This window comes from Musa acuminata, chromosome BXJ1-10 (genome assembly GCF_036884655.1).
Source record: "Musa acuminata AAA Group cultivar baxijiao chromosome BXJ1-10, Cavendish_Baxijiao_AAA, whole genome shotgun sequence".
Lineage (NCBI taxonomy): Eukaryota > Viridiplantae > Streptophyta > Magnoliopsida > Zingiberales > Musaceae > Musa > Musa acuminata.
The window spans coordinates 23743463-23761610 of NC_088336.1; the positions used below are offsets into that span (position 1 = coordinate 23743463).

Consider the following 18148-nt stretch of genomic DNA (forward strand, 5'->3'; position numbering starts at 1 on the left):
TTTCTTGATTTTTTTTCCCCTTTCTTTTACGTTTCATGCGTGTGAGAAAACTAATCCCATATTGATTGATGGTGTTAGCTCTCCTCCATCTTGAATACTTGTGATCACCTGATCACCCACCCCTCCCCTTCTATTAGCATGTCACATCTACTGATTTCAATTTTTATGCGTAATTATATTGATCGATATCAGAAAGAAACATTTGGGTCATGTTTATAATGGTTTTCTTTAAACTGTGTCATTCACTCATGAAGGGGGAGTCAAGAATATTTTTAAGAATATAAATTAATAGATCATGTTTTATCTACTGATGTAAGTTTTTAATGTAATTATATTGATAAAAAATTAAGATCAATTTTCCCCTTTGAGGAGAAGGACAATTGATTCTAGCAGATCAACAGAGTTGGCAGATATGTTAACATCAAAGTAAAGGACATTATGCTTTTGTCAAAAGGTGGATGTGAGGATGATGTTTCTCCAGCCTCTTCCACTATGCTGGCCTCTTACTACTACCATCATGGCTGCAGCCACAACCATGAGAAACAAGTTTTCTTGGCCTCAGACAGAGATCATACAGGAGAAATGACAAGCATGAACAATCACAACTTTTCATGCATAAATTTATTCTGAAAAAAATTGTGTAGGGTAAATCTGATAACTGACTTTTGTACACGCATGTATGTGCTAATTAAAAAAAAAAAAAACAACTGGTAGATCTGAATTTAAATGAGTATACCAAATAAGAGACCAGTAGAATGGAATGAGTGTTGCTTGCTAACTGCACAGCTGATAACACAGGTCATCCATAGATTGAGTTGCATTTATGAATATTCGGCTTCTCCCACTGTCTTGGCAGGTTATGTTCCATTGGTTACCACTTTCGAAAACCTGCAACAAGAAGACATATATGAGAATTATCAAGTGCATGAAAACACAGATTTCTGTCATTAGGTTGTGGATGTGTCCAATTGTCCCACAATGTGGCCCTTGGAATGATAACAGTGGTAACCGGATCAACCTATTCTCACGAAGTTAATAAACAGTGCTTCGGCTGTCTTTAGGATTTAGATTACATTCATGTGCAGAATTTACCCCTGAGCTCAATCAACTAAAGGAAGTATGCTTTGCAGATTCATTTGCTCCTGTCAATGTATACTATGCTTGTCCAAAAAGGCATCTGCCAAATTGTGGTGCTGACCAAAAGTCCAAGGAGCCATAGCCTACTAACTGATTTAAGAGACAATCTTTGACTTCAACATGGAACTAGATACCATCAACATTCTTCTAAATAAGATGGGCATAATAAGACACCCTACCTGGCATGATTCTGTTCCTTGTTTGCAGCTCCATTTTGAAGTGGGTACGCAGCTTAGATAATGGCACCATGAGCAGTGATCATTTCCATTGAACCCTCTGAACAGCAAAATCAGAGATACAGTCAACCTGCAGATATTGTACAGCAGCTTATTAGAAAACAGTGAATAAATGGACAGATTCTTTGAATAGGAATTTAGTTTCTGATAAAGCCATTAAACTGGATGGATTATCTTTGGGCACATATGTGTTAGATATAGACAATAACTAATTTGAATCAAAACATACAGAACACAAAGAACAGCATAACAGCAGAGAAGATGGATTTCTGATCGTTAAACTTCTTTGCCGTTTTCCCAATGATGCAACAGGTAGACATAATAACGTGCACAAAAGTTTTGCAGAATATTAGTGAAAGGAATGGACTCCAGGCTTGACTGTAAAAACATGTTTCGGATAGTTACCCGACAATTAATAAGATGGCACTAGCAACCCATAGCACATATTGGTATATCATGTGTTTGTTCTTTGCTGGGCCATTATATCCGAGAGGATTGTACTTTTGGCTTCTATATCCATATTGTGGGCGGATTAGAAGGACAAATCCAAGAAGGAACCCTGTAATGAATCCTCCTATGTGAGCAAAGTTGTCGATGTGGGGGAGGATTCCGAGACCCAAGTTAATCGAAACTATCAGGATGAGAGATATCAATGCGGCAAACTGACATAAACAAAGGCTTATTAGATAATTGGTTGTAATAAGGCAAGAAATTAAGATCAAATGAACGTCCTTACTCTCATGCATTGCAACATTTTTAGATACCTTATTAGCATAAATTGTCCAATTTGTTATAAGTTCTGAAAGCATGGCTCCAAGCAACCCAAAAAGAGCACCAGAAGCACCAACAGAGACACTTGCTTGGACAAAAAGAGCAGACAACAAGCTTCCACCAACTCCAGCGATGACATATAGAGGGCCAATTCTCACTGTCAAAGAAGTATTAATTTGGTTCTCAGATGATGCATCATCATTCAAGTGATTCAAAACACAGTAGAACAGACAAACAAAACAGTATAATGCTTTATGTGGTCAAAAGACCAAAAGATCAGTTATGATAATAATCACCTGGCATATACTTAATCAGCTACCACAGGGTATGATGCTAGAACAAAAGATGAATCCAACATAAACATGTTTTAATTTCTGCTAACATTTATAGCCTCACATTTCAAAGAAAGTGAACTCCACATGTGTTAGGTAAATTAACCTGTTGCAAACAGCTAAAGGGGATGATACAACTGGCCGTTGCTGCTAATCAAGATATTACCATACTATGTGTTAGTAAGAACTTGTAAACGAGGCTGATTACTTTAACACTTACTAGTCCCAACCTTGTCATGCACCAGGCATGAGGCTCTTACGGTTAGTTCAACTGAAACCTTTACTTGCAACTGTTAAAATTGATAGTACATAAATACCAGAAGTAGATAAGAAAATTGCAATTTACCTATATCATTGTGGTGTTATAAAATACAGGATCAGATGTGTGATCGACAACTCAAATATGTCTGAGATGCTGGAAGGCCAATCCCAGAACCAGAAACCAAAATATTTGAGGTTTTCTATGCAACCATTTGGTGAACACTGCCATGTCAATCCTACTCTTAGATGATAAGTGCGCACTTGATAATATCAACCGCTAAATATACAAGGACGACATATGGTAGGGGCAACAGAATTGCTTATCTTTCAGGGATATATTACCATTTGTGCCTCTTGAGCATAAAGTATAAACTATAAACCTGAGTTACTGCAATTCATTAGTTAATTAAGTTCTGCAGCAGCAGGCAACAAGGTATAACACTATAACTAGGATGACTAGAAAAAGCCATGAATGATTAAACATTAGTTAATGCTCCTCCAGTGTCCACTTGCAACAAATGTTTATTCTGAGATAACAATCGTAATAAGTGCTTATAAAAATGATCCACAATCTGAATTAACAATAATTCCAATGTATAATTTCGTAGCATACCGAATCCAAATTCTTGTTCGAGTCTAATTCCAATCAATAAGAGGCACAACATATTAGCTAGTAGATGGATGACTCCACCGTGTAGCCAAATGCAGCTAATGAGACGCCATCCTTGGTGACCATGAACTACTTTGTCAACTACTAGGCCTCCCATCTTTTGTAGCCTGCATCATTGGAAACAGATGATGTCACTAAAACTGTATCGATGGAGGAACATCAACACATGCCAGGAAATATCAAAGGCGATCCACTGATATAAATATACTCAATATTTCTCAAATTAACATATGAAGTAAAACATGGCATGAGCATTACAATTATTCATTTTCAGTTTAACAGGAAAGTAACTTAAAACGACAATGCCACCTAAAAGGACGAAACATAAAGAAATGGGTATAATCACACTAGATATGCATTAATCAGCTAAAAGGAAGTGCCTCAGGATGCAGAGAAAATAAGCGTTCTGTATAAAGTGAAGAAGGAAGATGGAAACAGTATAACAAGAATGTGAAATCATGATGTAATGCGAGAAAAGCTTGCAGGAAAAGGATCAAACATAACACACTGACATCAAGCACAGCAACAATTCACCAACAAAAACCCTTCGCATCTACCACCATCATCTGGAAAGCGGATTCCAGACCACATAATAAATCTAAATAAACAAAACCATGTAAATTTGTTCAGCGAAATAAAACGCTAAAAAGGGAGCGGAGATGGGGGATTGACGTTTTGGCAGAAGGGCCGAGGAGGGGGTTCTGCTTGAGGGGCTCGAAGGAGAACCGGCCGAGCGAAGGGAGGACGCAGGAGCGGATGGAGTTGTTCTTGCGGCAGTCGTTGACGTACATCGTGATCACGAACATCGCCACGTTCGCCACGAAGATCGTGGGCACCAGCCACGGCCGCCACCGCTCGTCCCGCTGCCGCTGCGGCGGCTTCGCCCGCGCGGTAGGCGGAGCCGCCACCGGGTGCGGGGGATCGATTTCGTGCTGGTGGGCGTCGCCGCCGTCCCCCCGCCACGGCTGCAACTTGGCCTCATCCTCCCTCGCCGCCGCGGATGCGCTCTCCTTTCCCATTCCCTCCCCGACCAAGAAGTGGTTGCGGTTGAGAGTCGAAGAACAGGATTAGAAGACTTGGTGGGAAGAGAGAGAGCAGGAAGAGCACCGAGTCCCTCTCAAAGTCAACCGGGGGTGGTTGTGGCTGTCGTCGTCATCAGGCTCTCAAGCAACCTAACCGGACTCGATCAAATCCGCTCAACATCTTCTACCGACTCGCCGCCTTGTTTGAAGTACTGTCCGTTATATATATATATATATATAAGCAACAATTAACCATCGCCAATATACCAAAGGACACGTGGCTCGATTTCAAATAATCATTGTGATTCGGTCGATGCTCTCCTCGGTGATTATAATAATCCTTCGCTTAATGACATAGTTTTGGTCAAGAAAATTAACCCTTTTCACATGTAGACTTTGTCGTGCGATCGATGACCATATGTACGGCGCACAGTCAAACACGTGTACAGCTTGCTTTAACGCAGAATTGGCAGATTTGGGCCAACATGGGCCAAAAGAGAAACGTTAATGGGCCAATGTGGACCAATATGAATCGTGATTTGGTATTTGATATGACATCCGTTCCAGTTAATTATTAGGTTAAAGCACTGTTTCGCCAATGGCGAAATGACACGTAATGGTAATAAGGATTACTCCGCTGGTCATTACTCCCCATCGCAAGACCTGCGGTCAAGTAGAATCTCCCAGCCCTGACGGGAATAGCCAAAGCAAACCCTAAGAGTTCCTTGCGGTCTCCCGGAGATCCGATCGAAGCGTACGCTCCTCGCTTGGCAAGCAGCGATCGGATTCGAACATGAAGAAGGTCAAATCAACCAAGCAGCGGCAGCAGAACGGGCACGCCCTCCCCTCTAAATTCGCTAAATTGCTTGATCCCGAGGCTTCTTGGGATAAGGTACGCACGCGTCCATCCCGTGGGGTGGTTGTGTTCTTACTTCGGTAACTAAACAAGTCGCGCCAGATTTAGGACTTCTGTTCGGTCGAATTTGATATCATCTTCTTCCTCTGCGAGGCGCGTAGATTCGATCTGTTGTCATTGTGAATCTAGCGTGATTTCTGTAAGCTTCTTGTTGTTGTAGGATCAACTGGGGGATGTTCTGCACTGGATCCGGCAGGGGTTGGGCCTCGCGTGTGGACTGTTGTGGGGCGCCATTCCCTTGGTCGGTGCTATCTGGATTGCTTTGTAAGTTCCGCGGCTCACCACCCCAGATGTCATATTAGAGATAGACCGTTTTAGTGATTTGTTCCAAAGAGTATTTCTTTCATCGGTTAATTTATCAAATAGTTTGTATCCGATACCTAATTTTGGTAGCTTCGAAAATAGTGATTCGTATACTGCCACCAAAGTTCGATATGGTATGTTACTCTGATGAAAAACTGAATTTTCAGTTGATATGTAGTAGGGAGGGTACGATTTTATGAGATACCTAATTCTGTATTGTATGGATAGTCAACCAGCAGTGGATTAGCTTGTTCATTGATTGGTCAGGTTTAATCTAAAGCATGTTTGATAATTCAAGATGTTTATTAGTTCTAGCAAGAAGCTACGATTCATTCATCCATGTTCTGATGCAGAAACTATGCATTTTTTATTTAACATATTTTAGTTTTTGTACTTGTTAATGAGTTATTAGCAGGTTTAGTTACTCTTTCTACTGAGATTTTTTATTGACATTTTATGAGATACTTTCAAACATATAAGAAAAAAAAATTACAATGCTGTGTCTCATTGTTCCTAGCTCGGCAATTATGTGATGACTGGTCTGCCACAAAGTAATGGCAACCGTACAATCTTGCCTTTCTGTATACTTTTTGCTTCTTCAAGTCACCTTTTTGTGCTTGCCATTCTTCATCAATTGATTATGCTAATTTATAAGACATAAATACTTTTAGTTTCTTGTCACATAACTGATTAGATGCATGCAAGATACTTTTGGGGTATGTATTAGATGCATGAAAGATACATTCGAAGTAACTAGTTTTTTAGTCATCGTTAAAGAGATCAGATGTTTTAGGAACTTGGCATAATATATAAGTAGAAATAATAGGTTAAAGATGTTAGTTTAATTACTAAGTAGTTAGATGAACTATACTATATTACTACTTACTATAGCACTTTAGACGTGTCAAACTTTGTCATATATAATATTATAGATTCAAAATATGTTTATTGCTGCATCCATTTCATTTCATATCCTTTCTTTTTCCAAGATTTAGTGTATGGGGGGGCATATCTATGTTGTGTGTTTGATTGGTGTGTTGTCTGGTATTCACACTTCATAGGTGCTAATACCACTTATCCTAATTCAAAACCTTTTTTGCTCAATCACTTTACCTATCTATTCCAAGAATCATGGCCTGTTCTTTTCAAGGGTTGATGCGTTAGAGTATCCACATAGTATTTTATTGATATCCCGAATCTGTATTGATGCTTCTTCGCAACTAATTTCCTGTATCCTTGTTTACCCAAATCAAACTCTCTTCCTTTCTAGTGCTAGCTTGAAGTTGGGGTCTCTATCCCAATCCCATCACCTGTCTACTCAAAGACCTTCGGATAGGAAAGTTTGCTGCTTACAGGATGCAATGATGCAGTGTTAGGTAAGACCCACCAGTTTGGCATTGACTCTGATGTGGGCCTTGGAGTGTTTTGTATCACAATCTAGAATGGTGGTGTCATATCATAAGGCTGTGACATCCTTTGGGTACTTTAGACTGCAATGATAATGATTGTTCTCTTAATTTATTACTCTTTATTATATAGTTGATTTATTATTTTATTGAAGTGGTTGTACCAGCCTAGTTGTGACAACGTTTTTATTCAAAGAGTGAGTTCTCTAATAAATAATTAGCAATCTCATCTCCTAGCTTTTGTTCATATTTCTCTTTTTATTGTATAATACAAATCTTTTATGACCCTTGCATATGTCATCAATTACCTGACTTATAAATAGTGGAACTATAAGAAGGGAATGCTATACATATTTCCACTACTGCTCTTTAGAATTTTATTTGATTAGGCACTGAAATTTAGAGATCAAGATTTGTTCTAATATGGTGATCAAATGACAGATCAGTATAAAATATTCAAATAGCTAATATTTGATGCTAACAGCTAATTTTCTATTTAGTAGTCCAGAACTATCCGTATTTTGTTTCTGTTTGGGTTTTTTATTAGGAGGTATTGCTCTTCTATCAGGGATTGTTAGTCCCCTAATCATGCGTTGTATGTCCGGTACAAGGAGGTCAATTGTGAATTCTTCCTGGTCCTAATATTTATCTTGTTTTAGTTGTGCTTTAGATCTTCTTATAGTATTAATTCAACTTCTGCAAGGAAGGGTTTCTCAGTATCTGGATAAAATTGTTCGAAGATGCTTCCATTATCTTGATGTGTATATATAACAACCAGATGATTCTACAAGATATATTCAATTTTCATATTGCTGCTCTGTGGTAATTAACTGATATAAGCAGTCGAAACATATTAATGTAATATTGTCCATAAAATGTGGATTCTCTGTTGCTTTCTTAAGGTCTGGCATGCATGAGAGGAAGTTGTAGATTTGTGCTGCAGCTACTAGTCATTCTTTGCACTTGCAACAACACAGACAACATAGCAGCCATAATGTCCCACGTATTTGGGTATTAGTCATACTTCGTACTTGTTTACGTATTTTGTGGATTCTTTTTCTTGGATCTGGCAGTGGGATCTAAATTCCAGGTTAGGCTTGTTGTTTCTGTATCTTATGTATGTATGTTTGTTTTGACTATTATCATATTAGTTGTTCTGCTGGTTGAAGTTCCTGCAGTTTGCTAATATTATATGCTTTGATTTGAAAAATCTCTAGTTATACAGTTTAGAATATAGAAAAGAAAAATTTTGTTACAAAGAATCACAAAAGCAGTATGAAAAATAAATGATTCATCATGGTCATATAATATGGTGAAGCGTTGACTTTTCTCTTGATGTGGCTATGTTTTCCTATTATGAACATAAAGAAGAGAAATGATAATTATCAGCAGGCAGAAATAACAAATTATCCGTTATTTTTTTCTCTTTCATTTTCAGTATCTCTTATGACAATTTTTTTTTCTGTCACTATCTACAGATTTTTGCTGCTATCTTCTGGTATTATATATGGGTATTATACATATGTGCTGAAAATTGATGAAGAAGATTTTGGAGGTCATGGAGCGTTACTTCAGGAGGGGCTTTTTGCTTCATTCAGCCTGTTTCTGGTATAATTTCTTGATCTTGTGTTTGTCATTTCTATTCAAGAATCACAATTACACCCATTGCTAGGTTTCCATGTTATAGTTCTAAGATGGCCACAGTTCATGCGACAACTAGATTGCGCAGGACAGCCATTCTTGGCATCATAACTAATGCCTTGTTAAATTTAGCTTGATCATAAGAAAGGCCTTTTTGGATGCAGCTCGCTTGGATTCTGGTATACAGTTTGGCACACTTTTGAATAGTTAGAGTGTAATTCCAATTTTATCTGGAACCTGGATACGAAACTGCTGAGCTACATGGAGCCCCGCCATTTGGCCTTAAAATTAATTAGGAAAAAGCAGCAGATTTATTGATTGGAGGTGTTCTCTGTGATTTGTTTTATTTTCCACCAGAATGGATGGAGAAACAGTACGTGTAACTGCAGCATTTGGTTTTATAGTACATTTTCAGTACCACGGGGTTCCTGTTATTTTTCATCTTCCAATCTTAGACACTGACATTTCAAGCAGTAATAAGGTTGCACAAATCGTAGGGGATTCTCTCATGACAAATCAATGAAAACAATTTGCAAGTTAAATTCTTAGCATTATGAGGTCATTGTTGCTAATCTTCCTTAAATTGGATGAAGGATTCTGTGTTGCCATTGGCTTTTTTTTTCCTCTCAAAAAGTTGGGAATTTTGGTCTGTTGGTGTTTTATTTTTTAGTGATATGGAAGTCTTATACGGTGTTTATGCTTTCTTTTTTTTTTCTCTCTCTCCCTTCGTGGGGTTGGTGGTGGTGGTGGGGGTGGAGAGAGAGAGGGGGGGGAAGTGGTAGCAAAGGAGACAAGGGAGAAGGCGAAGGGGAACCAGGGATGGTAGTCGAAACAGAGACGAGGGGAGGGGAGGCAGGGAAGAGAAAGTTGCTACAAATGAAAATGAGAAAACCGATCGGCAGTGATGGATACAGGCAGCGGCTAACATGAAGCGAGGAGCATGAGAGATCATGGAATTAGGCATTAGGGTTTAAGAGGCTCGTCATCCAATCTCCACTGTTCCAGAATTGGCAGTCTTGGTTTTGCCAAATTTGGAATGAGAATTTGACCGGTTTCAAGTCATTTCAATTTCCATTTTGAAATACCGTGATTCCGATTTCATAACCCTATGATCCTGTTCCGGTTTCATCCAGAATCGTGATCATGGAACCATCATGATGTTGTTTCCAGTTCGATCTCAATTCGTTGAACCAGATTTGGTTCTGACGTATCAAAACCGAATCAAATCAGATCAGGACTAAACCCAGTTATCGACACAGACAATCCGGTAAATATCGATCAGCACATATTGAACAAAGTAAAAAAATTAAATTTCTTGGTTTTGCCATCCACATAGTGATCGATAAGTTTATTGATGTAAATATCGATACCCTATATTTGATAATGACACGATGGAACACGAGAAGAAAAGATGGGCTGCGTCCACAATAACAAAGCTCAACGCTAAACTGGTTCTAAGATACAGGGTTACAGCAAGAAAGCAGATTGGCACTCACCAAGTGAAGAACAAACAACAGAATCTCAAGGAACAAAACGACAGCAAGTTGGAATGTGAAAAATGCAAATGTATGTCACAGTGTGCTAACCCCTGTTTCCAGATTTTGGTGGTCTTAGAAGATTCCAGTCCAGCTTTTCACGTTTCTGCTGCTTATGAGAAGCTCTCCTATCATTACTGATCCTCGGTTGCCCACCGACCTCACTTGCACTTTTCGGTAACTTCTGAGGAGTTGTTTTGTCAGTCTCTGATTCTGCTTGCTTCCTCTTGAGGTCTAGGTCAGAAACATTTTTTGAACTACCTGTTCGCAAGTCTGTTGCAGCGGAGGCTTCGTCCATTCTGCATTAACAACAGCTAAAGTTCTCAGAATGTATGCACAGGAAGCCAAGACTGAAACAACACAGCCAGAAAGAAAATAACTCGAGATAAGATACCATGATTTCCTAAGAGATCCATTATATCAGTAAGTAGTCTACAAATACAATAACGCAGGTCAAAAAATATTGGTACTAAGTACATACATGGAACCTCCTCATTCGTTCAATGTATCAAGTTGAATGTATATTAATGAGAAACTCTAGATGCTACTTGGACTAATTGAATTGTCAATTAACAATCAATTGGGTAATTAATGCTCCCCAGCATGTAAGCATTTTATCAAATTAACTTGATGCCAAGGTGTGTCAATACGTTGCAAACAAACATGATAGCAAATATATTAATGGTCAACCATTATCCGATAGATAATTGCCACATAGAAGCTATCATGGAAGGAAAAGGTTCAGGTCACCTTCCACCCGTCTGCCCACGTGGACAAAAGTCCAAAGCATGTCGTTCAGGGTTGTCTCCCTTCTATTGCTCACATGGACCAAACGCTAACAGGGGGACGTTGGGGCGATTACAGATTGTCCCCTCTAAAATCAAATATAAAAGTTAATCTCTGGCGCTACGCCAAAGGACTCTCTTTCCAAGAAAAAACCCACACCCACTAAGAGACCTCGGTCATTAACTTCAACATCTGAAGGACCACGTCGGAAAATTTCCCCTGATATCGATTTTAGTGCAAGTGACGCCTCAGGAGCTCACTTCTCACTCGGAGACACCTCAACCACCACCTTGGACACTCCTACGCCCTCAGGTTTGGACCATGTCGGGTTAACTCATACGTCAACAACGATTTCCCCTAACACAACAGGAGGGCAAATCTCAAACTTTCTTTTATATTCTATCTTCACTCTACCTTGGTTATTTTAATTTAATCAAGGTCCATCCAAATTATCCAAATTATGCATGTGTCACAAAGTTCATGGCAAAGGAATCTCGATTATAGAAATTCTATATATACTAAATTGAACAATGATGCAAACATGGTACAGGTCTCCAAATTCAAACTTTTACAAATAAGCTTAGGTAAGAATAAAAATTAACCACCATGAACAAAATATGACAAAGTCAATCTCATGTTTCCAGTTTTCTTTTCTTTTTTTTTTCCTCACTCTCGCTTGTTTTAGCTTCGGAGGCCCTGACAAGTTATGTGCCAGATATGTTCATGGTGCAAAGGACTAGCTATATATACATATGTACACACACATACACATACACAGAGGGAGATACAAAGATCAACTTAGGTCTGTTTGGTTGCAGCATAAAAGGTGGAAAGTGATTTTTCACTGAAAATATATTCAAGTGGTTTGGTTCATAGGAAAAGGAAAACTATTTTTCTACTCTTCTTGTATTTAAAATAGAAGGAAAAAATAAATTACTATGTTTTTGAGATGAGATCTTTAAAAATTAATTTAGAAAACATTTTTTTTCAATTCTTTTTAGTTCCATCAAACAAACATTGGAGAAAAGATATTCCAAAGAAAGATAACTATGCATCATATAATTGACAGTGAAGCAACTTAAGTGTCAGTGTAACCAATAAAACACTAAATGCAGAATTCAGATGTACTAAAAAGAAAGGACAAACATTGCACCTTTTAGAAATTCCACCATTATTTGAGGTACCAGATCTATTTTGCTGGTTATTTGCAGCCTCTTCATTTAGTTTCTGCAAGACAATCTTCTTTTAGGGGTGCCAAGAAAAGGATACAACTTTTTAAACAATTTTTCATGACTCACATCTATGGAAGGATTGAAACTCTGAAACGACATCCGACCTTTAAGGGCTGCTGGATGAGGATCCCCATCCATGATAACAACGCTGCAGAGAGAGATGTGTAAACATAGAATAGAGAGGAGAATGGGTGAAAGAAACAACTGGCAGCTCAATCTCAAATAGTGAAGGCGGAAGGCAGAAGTGGCAACACATCCTAGGGAGGAGGGTAGCAATAGAATGAGGAGAAAACAAACACATCATGAACACAACCGCAACAAGTAAATGTGAAAGTTAACTAGATTGAAAATGAAGGATCTTAGCCCAAGGAGGCAAGAATGTTTTCTTCCCTAGTACACTTCAATACCAAGATTGTCTACACTGGGATGAGAAGCTGTTCGGTAACCTAGAAAAAAGAATCGGAAAGTAGTCTGACATTCCATAGAAACGTATACATCTATGGTCATGTTCAGCAGAAGTGGCAACACATCCTAGGGAGGAGGGTAGCAATAGAATGAGAAGAAAACAAACACATCATGAACACAACTGCAACAAGTAAATGTGAAAGTTAACTAGATTGAAAATGAAGGATCTTATAAAGCCCAAGGAGGCAAGAATGTTTTCTTCCCTAGTACACTTCAATACCAAGATTGTCTACACTGGGATGAGAAGCTGTTCAGTAACCTAGAAAAAAGAATCGGAAAATAGTCCGACATTCCATAGAAACGTATATATCTATGGTCATGTTCTGCAGGAACATGATAAATACAATTTTCTCCAACTAATATTGAAAAATAAATTAATTGAAGGTGCATCAAGAATCAACAAATTTTCCTCAAAAGCAAAAGCAAATGTCGTGAAAAGAAATAATTGAAAATGATTCGATAGATCATTACAAGTTGGTGGTTAGCCAAGATTTTCAACAAAAACCTCATTTTAGCTCCCCAAAAACCCCTGAAATCTTGTCAATGGGGATAAAGAGATAACGCACATCAAATGTGAGATAGCTCAAAAGGCTTGAAAAGATCAAGAGTAGGATGATTAAGAATCTTATCGAAATCCACATCTGACTAGCAGCCATGATCCCAAGACATTCTTTTTTTTCCATCTATAAACGAAGATAAACCTAATTGTAAACATTTTTTTATTCTATCTTTTCCAATAATCCCACACATACATCTCGATATCCTCATTTTGAATTTCTTAACATGTTTCTAAACCTCCCTATTCTGATCAAATTAGCCTTACAACTGTTTTTTATTTCTTTCAATTTAAGGGAACATAGTGACGAGCACATAGTGATCATGGAGAGCTCCTGATGACTTTCTCCACATTAATCATCCTGTTCCTCTGCGAATAATGTATCTGTTAGTCTTCCCTTCTCACTCTTTTCTTTTTAAATAAAAGCTCTAAGATATATATATATTTTTTTTTCTTCTAGGGACTTTTATGAGACATACACATTACAAAAAAATGACTCATAGGATGGTTCCTTTAGTTAATAAACAATATTGACAACAATTGTTGATAATTTCCTCGCATGCATTATGTAAGATCTCCTAGTAGGATATAGTGTCTCTTACAGAGTGCACTTGAAAAGCTACAAAGCAAATGTCCTGTCTCAGCGCTCTGAAAAATGCTGTCACCGAGTGCTTCTACAAAAAAATACCATGAGCAACAGAATGTTCAATCATGTACCAAGACCAACCGACCACCACCAAACCTACTTGCTAATACACCCTATGGACTTCAAACTGAAGACTCTATTCATCGGCATGCAATGCAATACTAGTAGCTTCATATACTTGTTTATATGGACACAATCTACCTCCTGATACCCCAATATTTCGATGCCCTTCCAAGCATTGACAAGACAATTTGCTATAAGAAGTGTTGATCGCTCTGCAAGGGAACTCCACATCAACTTTGCTTTCTACATAGCATGTCCGAAGCAAGCATGGCAGATAAAACCCGGAGAGAAGCATAAATATACTTGTTTGGCAATTAATTGGTTCGAGATCAAACTCTAATGAGATCAATTTAAAGACACCGGTCCATTCCAGGAACAAGAGGGGCAAAACCCTAAAGATAAGCGGAGCGTACCATCTCCTGGCAGGGGAGGGGGGAGCGCCGAAGTCTGCCCCGGGCGTTGCCTTCTCGACTTCCTTGGGCTTCTCATCCTTCTGGGCAGCCCTTTGCATGAACTGGAAACCGAGAAGAAAAGGTTACGTCAGTTTGGGGATAAGAGCTGAGAGAGAGAGAGAGAGGCGGGGGAGGAGTCCTGGAGATGGCGGAGGATGTCGAGGGCTCGCCTTTAGGTTCTTGAGGGTGCTCGAAAGCTCGCGCTTCGCCATGTCCTTCCGTTTCGCGTCGCCGTGGAAGCCGCGGCCGACAAGAGGATGACCTCCTTGCTCGGCGCCGATGCCGAGCACAGGAGAGAGACACACACGAGCACGTTAGGTTTTAGGTTCGACCGTGCTCGGTTTGATGCGGGAACGTGGTATGTACGAACAGATCGGGTTCGGATCATGGGTCAGTGTATCAATCACGACGTTGCACGTATCTGAAGGCATGTGATCTGACGACTCCGCTTGAAAGTGGCACCGAAGGGGCGTCAATTAATCGAGTATTATGAATAGCCACGTATAAGGAGATCTATCTTGGATAATTTGGGGATTGGGCACTATCTATAGCTCTATATGAAAATATTTATATTTTATATCTTGATTTCTATGAAGTAATATGTAAGGGTTTATTTAATAGAATTTCTTCGTTAGTATATGTTCGTGAACTATTATTGTGACTAGGTGGGGACACTACAGCTCGTATGGCTTAATGGATCCAAATCCATGAATTCGATGAATCATTCACTGTATCGTAATAATACGAATATGTGATGAATGTGGAACCTTATCAAGATGCAAATCTGTGGGCCATGTTTGTAGTCCTTGTGATGCGTTGCTACATGAGCTAATCCACATCCAACGATGCCATGCGTGCAACGAAATCATGCATCTTAATTAGGACATTAGCTTGCCGTCGCCGCACGGCAAACCATCGTTGTTATGATTATTGGGTGTCTTTACATATCTAACCTTTCGATGTATGCCAATAGCATGTCTGTCCCTTTCAAATCCTGATTAAAAAAATTACCCTGCAAAATATTTAGATTTGCATATGTATATATATTCTTCAAGTCTATAAATTTCTAGTATATTTGTCCAATAATTTTAAATTAACTATGATGATCGCTAACAAGGTCAAAAAATATTAAAATTTAAATATCTAAAGTTTTCTTTTTTTTTACAAACGAACAAGATGGATATGATATATGATTCTCGTAACTATGTAGTATAACTATGTGGTATCATCATATGCTCGAATCGGATAGATGCTATCGCATTCCATGCTCGACATGTCATAATTATAATTAAGTATAAGATAGGAGCATACATCTCCGTCAATATTGATCACAGAAGTAATAATACTATGAACTTATTATAAGATGCTTATCGGATACATCAATAATGGTCCCTCATAAATGTATATCCTAAATCCTTTTAACTCATATTGCCTAAAGTATCATAAGAACATTATCGATCATCAATTAAGTATCAATCAACAAAAGGAGGCGAAACATCTTAGTTGGTTTTTCAAATTGACGTCTAGCTCGGATTATCAATCATAAAAAATTATACTAAATCCTAATAAATAATTTTTTATATCATAATCGAATTAATATTTTATATATCAAATTAATCTATTTTAATTATCGAGAGATATATATGAAAAATAATAATTAAGGGATACATAAAATAATTTCAAGGGACAAGAATGTCAGTCGCATAACTATTAGTCTGAAAATTAATTAATGGATGTCAATCATAATAGTATTTTAACAAGGTTTTGAGTTTGATGATATTATATCTATACATATCTCTAAATGTTAAATTAAATCGACAGCGACGCTCAACAGAACACCTACTTTTCGGAGGGGATATATGTGTAATTTTGCGCTATTATTGTCACTGGTGGACCCATCGGGGAGACAATCCCGCGTGGCATGGGCCCGCAAACTTTACTTGCCGGGCCCGGCACGGAGGCCGCCACAAACGTGGTTGCGGCCGGAATCCGTTCCACACCACCGGTCACCCTGAAGTCCACCGCACACGTGTGGCACACGTCCGGACAAGTGCGCGTGTTTGAAGTAGCAGACCTGGAATCGGCCAAGTCAAATACATATGATATCGTGTTCTAACCGAAGGATCGAGCTCAGTTTGCTGCTATTCATGATGTGCTTGTCGGACTCGAGCCGATTCGTGTTCTCCATCAGCCATGCGATCATCGATGTGCGTCTCGAAGATATCGATCAAAGCTCAACGCGCATCTCAAAGCACGAGGAATTGTTTGACAGCAGAAAGACAATTATTTGGGAACAATTTTATCGATAAATTGGTATCGATATCCAAACATTTTGTAAAATATTAATTTTTTTTTTTTTTTTTAACAAGTATTAATAAGTTTTTATAAGAGGTAAATAATGAAGAGGAGATTCCATACATTTAATATGGGAGGTTAATTATTTAAATGAAAGTATATCCAATGCAAGAAGGGAAGGGGGAAAGCTACGCGCAAGATACCCGTTATCCACCACCACAACGCTGTTCCGTCTCCAGCTGTTTCACATACATGCATACATACACCTTCGCCTTCCTCTCCTCCTCCTCCTCCTCCTCCTCCTCTCTATATATACGCAAACGCCGCTCTTCACCGCATCATTCATCCACACATAGAGAGAGCCTCGTACTCCAGCCTTATTTGTGGAATCCTTCCATCCGGTTTTGCTTTGTACTCCGGACATATGAGTTGTGAGTGAGGCATAACAGGAGAGAGGCCTCGATCGGATCTAGTGAATCAGGAGGGGAAAAAGATGGAGCTGTACATGGAGGAGAAGTGGAAGCTGTCCAAGAAGGGAAGCAGGAGCTGCAACGGGAGCAGAAGAGTGATGGGAGCAGAGGGAGTTGGGCCCTTCTTGAAGGGTTCGGCGAGCACGAGGGAAGGGAGGAGAACGGCCGCACCGGGCTCCTTCTCCAGCCGCTTCGCCAGCCTGGTGAAGGAGCAACGAGCCAGGTTCTACATCATGCGCCGCTGCGTCACCATGCTCATCTGCTGGCGAGACTACCCCTGAGGTTTCCGCTCCTCCCAACCAACAACAAGGGAAGGAAAGGAAAGAGGATGTGGAAGGCTTATATAGATAGATCAGAGAGTAGAAGTTCTATTTTTCTTTCTTCTTCTTCTTCTTCTTCTTCTTCTGGATGTACAAATCGATTACTTGGTTTGTGATGTTAGATACACCGGGTGAGGTTTTGGATCTCCTGTAAAGGGGATGAAGGGCTCAGACGCCCTGCTGTAAGCTACGATGGTTCTTGTTGATTATTCCCTTACTGCAGCCGAACAAATGGTTCTTTAAAGATGGACTGTGTTCCCGCAGGGGGCTTCTTCTTTTTGGCTTCCATTTGGAGAAGGAATATATTCCCAGTGTCCTGCAACCCATCTTCACCGCTGCTGCTTCGTCCTCTTTTGCTCTTTCCCATGGTTTTTTATTCATTTCTCCTCTGCCGTGAATTGATTGATGGATGGAGAGAGAGAGAGAGACAGAGAGAGCTGTGAATGAATGAATGAGGGGAGCGATGGCAGCCACTGACATGCTGAATTATTGCTTTACCCCTTTGTATCCTTCGTCTACAAAAACGGTGAAGGTGGTGGCGTCACGTTAGCGTAAAAATGAGAGGGTAAAAATTTATGAGCATACGAAGCTGCGAGGGTTGGAATCGGGCAACGTGAGGAGGCGCCACTGGAC

The 18148-nt window shown here is 39.3% G+C and overlaps 4 protein-coding genes across 4 annotated transcripts; 2 read left to right on the forward strand and 2 right to left on the reverse strand.

Moving 5' to 3' along the window:
• Positions 1-583: 583 nt before the first annotated feature.
• LOC104000908 (RHOMBOID-like protein 2) lies at positions 584-4628 on the reverse strand. The gene is made up of 6 exons (XM_009423062.3): positions 4080-4628; positions 3351-3514; positions 2138-2301; positions 1779-2035; positions 1317-1443; positions 584-888 (listed from the first exon to the last, which is right to left on the reverse strand). The coding sequence occupies exons 1-6, from the start codon at positions 4424-4426 to the stop codon at positions 775-777; spliced, it is 1173 nt and encodes a 390-aa protein (XP_009421337.2). The 5' UTR covers positions 4427-4628; the 3' UTR covers positions 584-774.
• Positions 4629-5086: 458 nt separating this feature from the next.
• Positions 5087-9243, forward strand: LOC104000907 (uncharacterized). Its single transcript, XM_009423061.3, has 4 exons — positions 5087-5321; positions 5506-5609; positions 8533-8662; positions 8860-9243. The coding sequence occupies exons 1-4, from the start codon at positions 5223-5225 to the stop codon at positions 8896-8898; spliced, it is 372 nt and encodes a 123-aa protein (XP_009421336.1). The 5' UTR covers positions 5087-5222; the 3' UTR covers positions 8899-9243.
• Positions 9244-10028: 785 nt separating this feature from the next.
• LOC104000906 (uncharacterized) lies at positions 10029-14775 on the reverse strand. Its single transcript, XM_009423060.3, has 5 exons — positions 14601-14775; positions 14392-14492; positions 12315-12396; positions 12170-12243; positions 10029-10529 (listed from the first exon to the last, which is right to left on the reverse strand). Exons 1-5 carry the CDS (start codon positions 14640-14642, stop codon positions 10277-10279), a joined length of 552 nt encoding a protein of 183 aa, XP_009421335.2. The 5' UTR covers positions 14643-14775; the 3' UTR covers positions 10029-10276.
• Positions 14776-17218: 2443 nt separating this feature from the next.
• LOC135594775 (small polypeptide DEVIL 11-like) lies at positions 17219-17476 on the forward strand. Its single transcript, XM_065085284.1, has one exon. The coding sequence runs from the start codon at positions 17219-17221 to the stop codon at positions 17474-17476; it is 258 nt and encodes an 85-aa protein (XP_064941356.1).
• Positions 17477-18148: the final 672 nt, after the last annotated feature.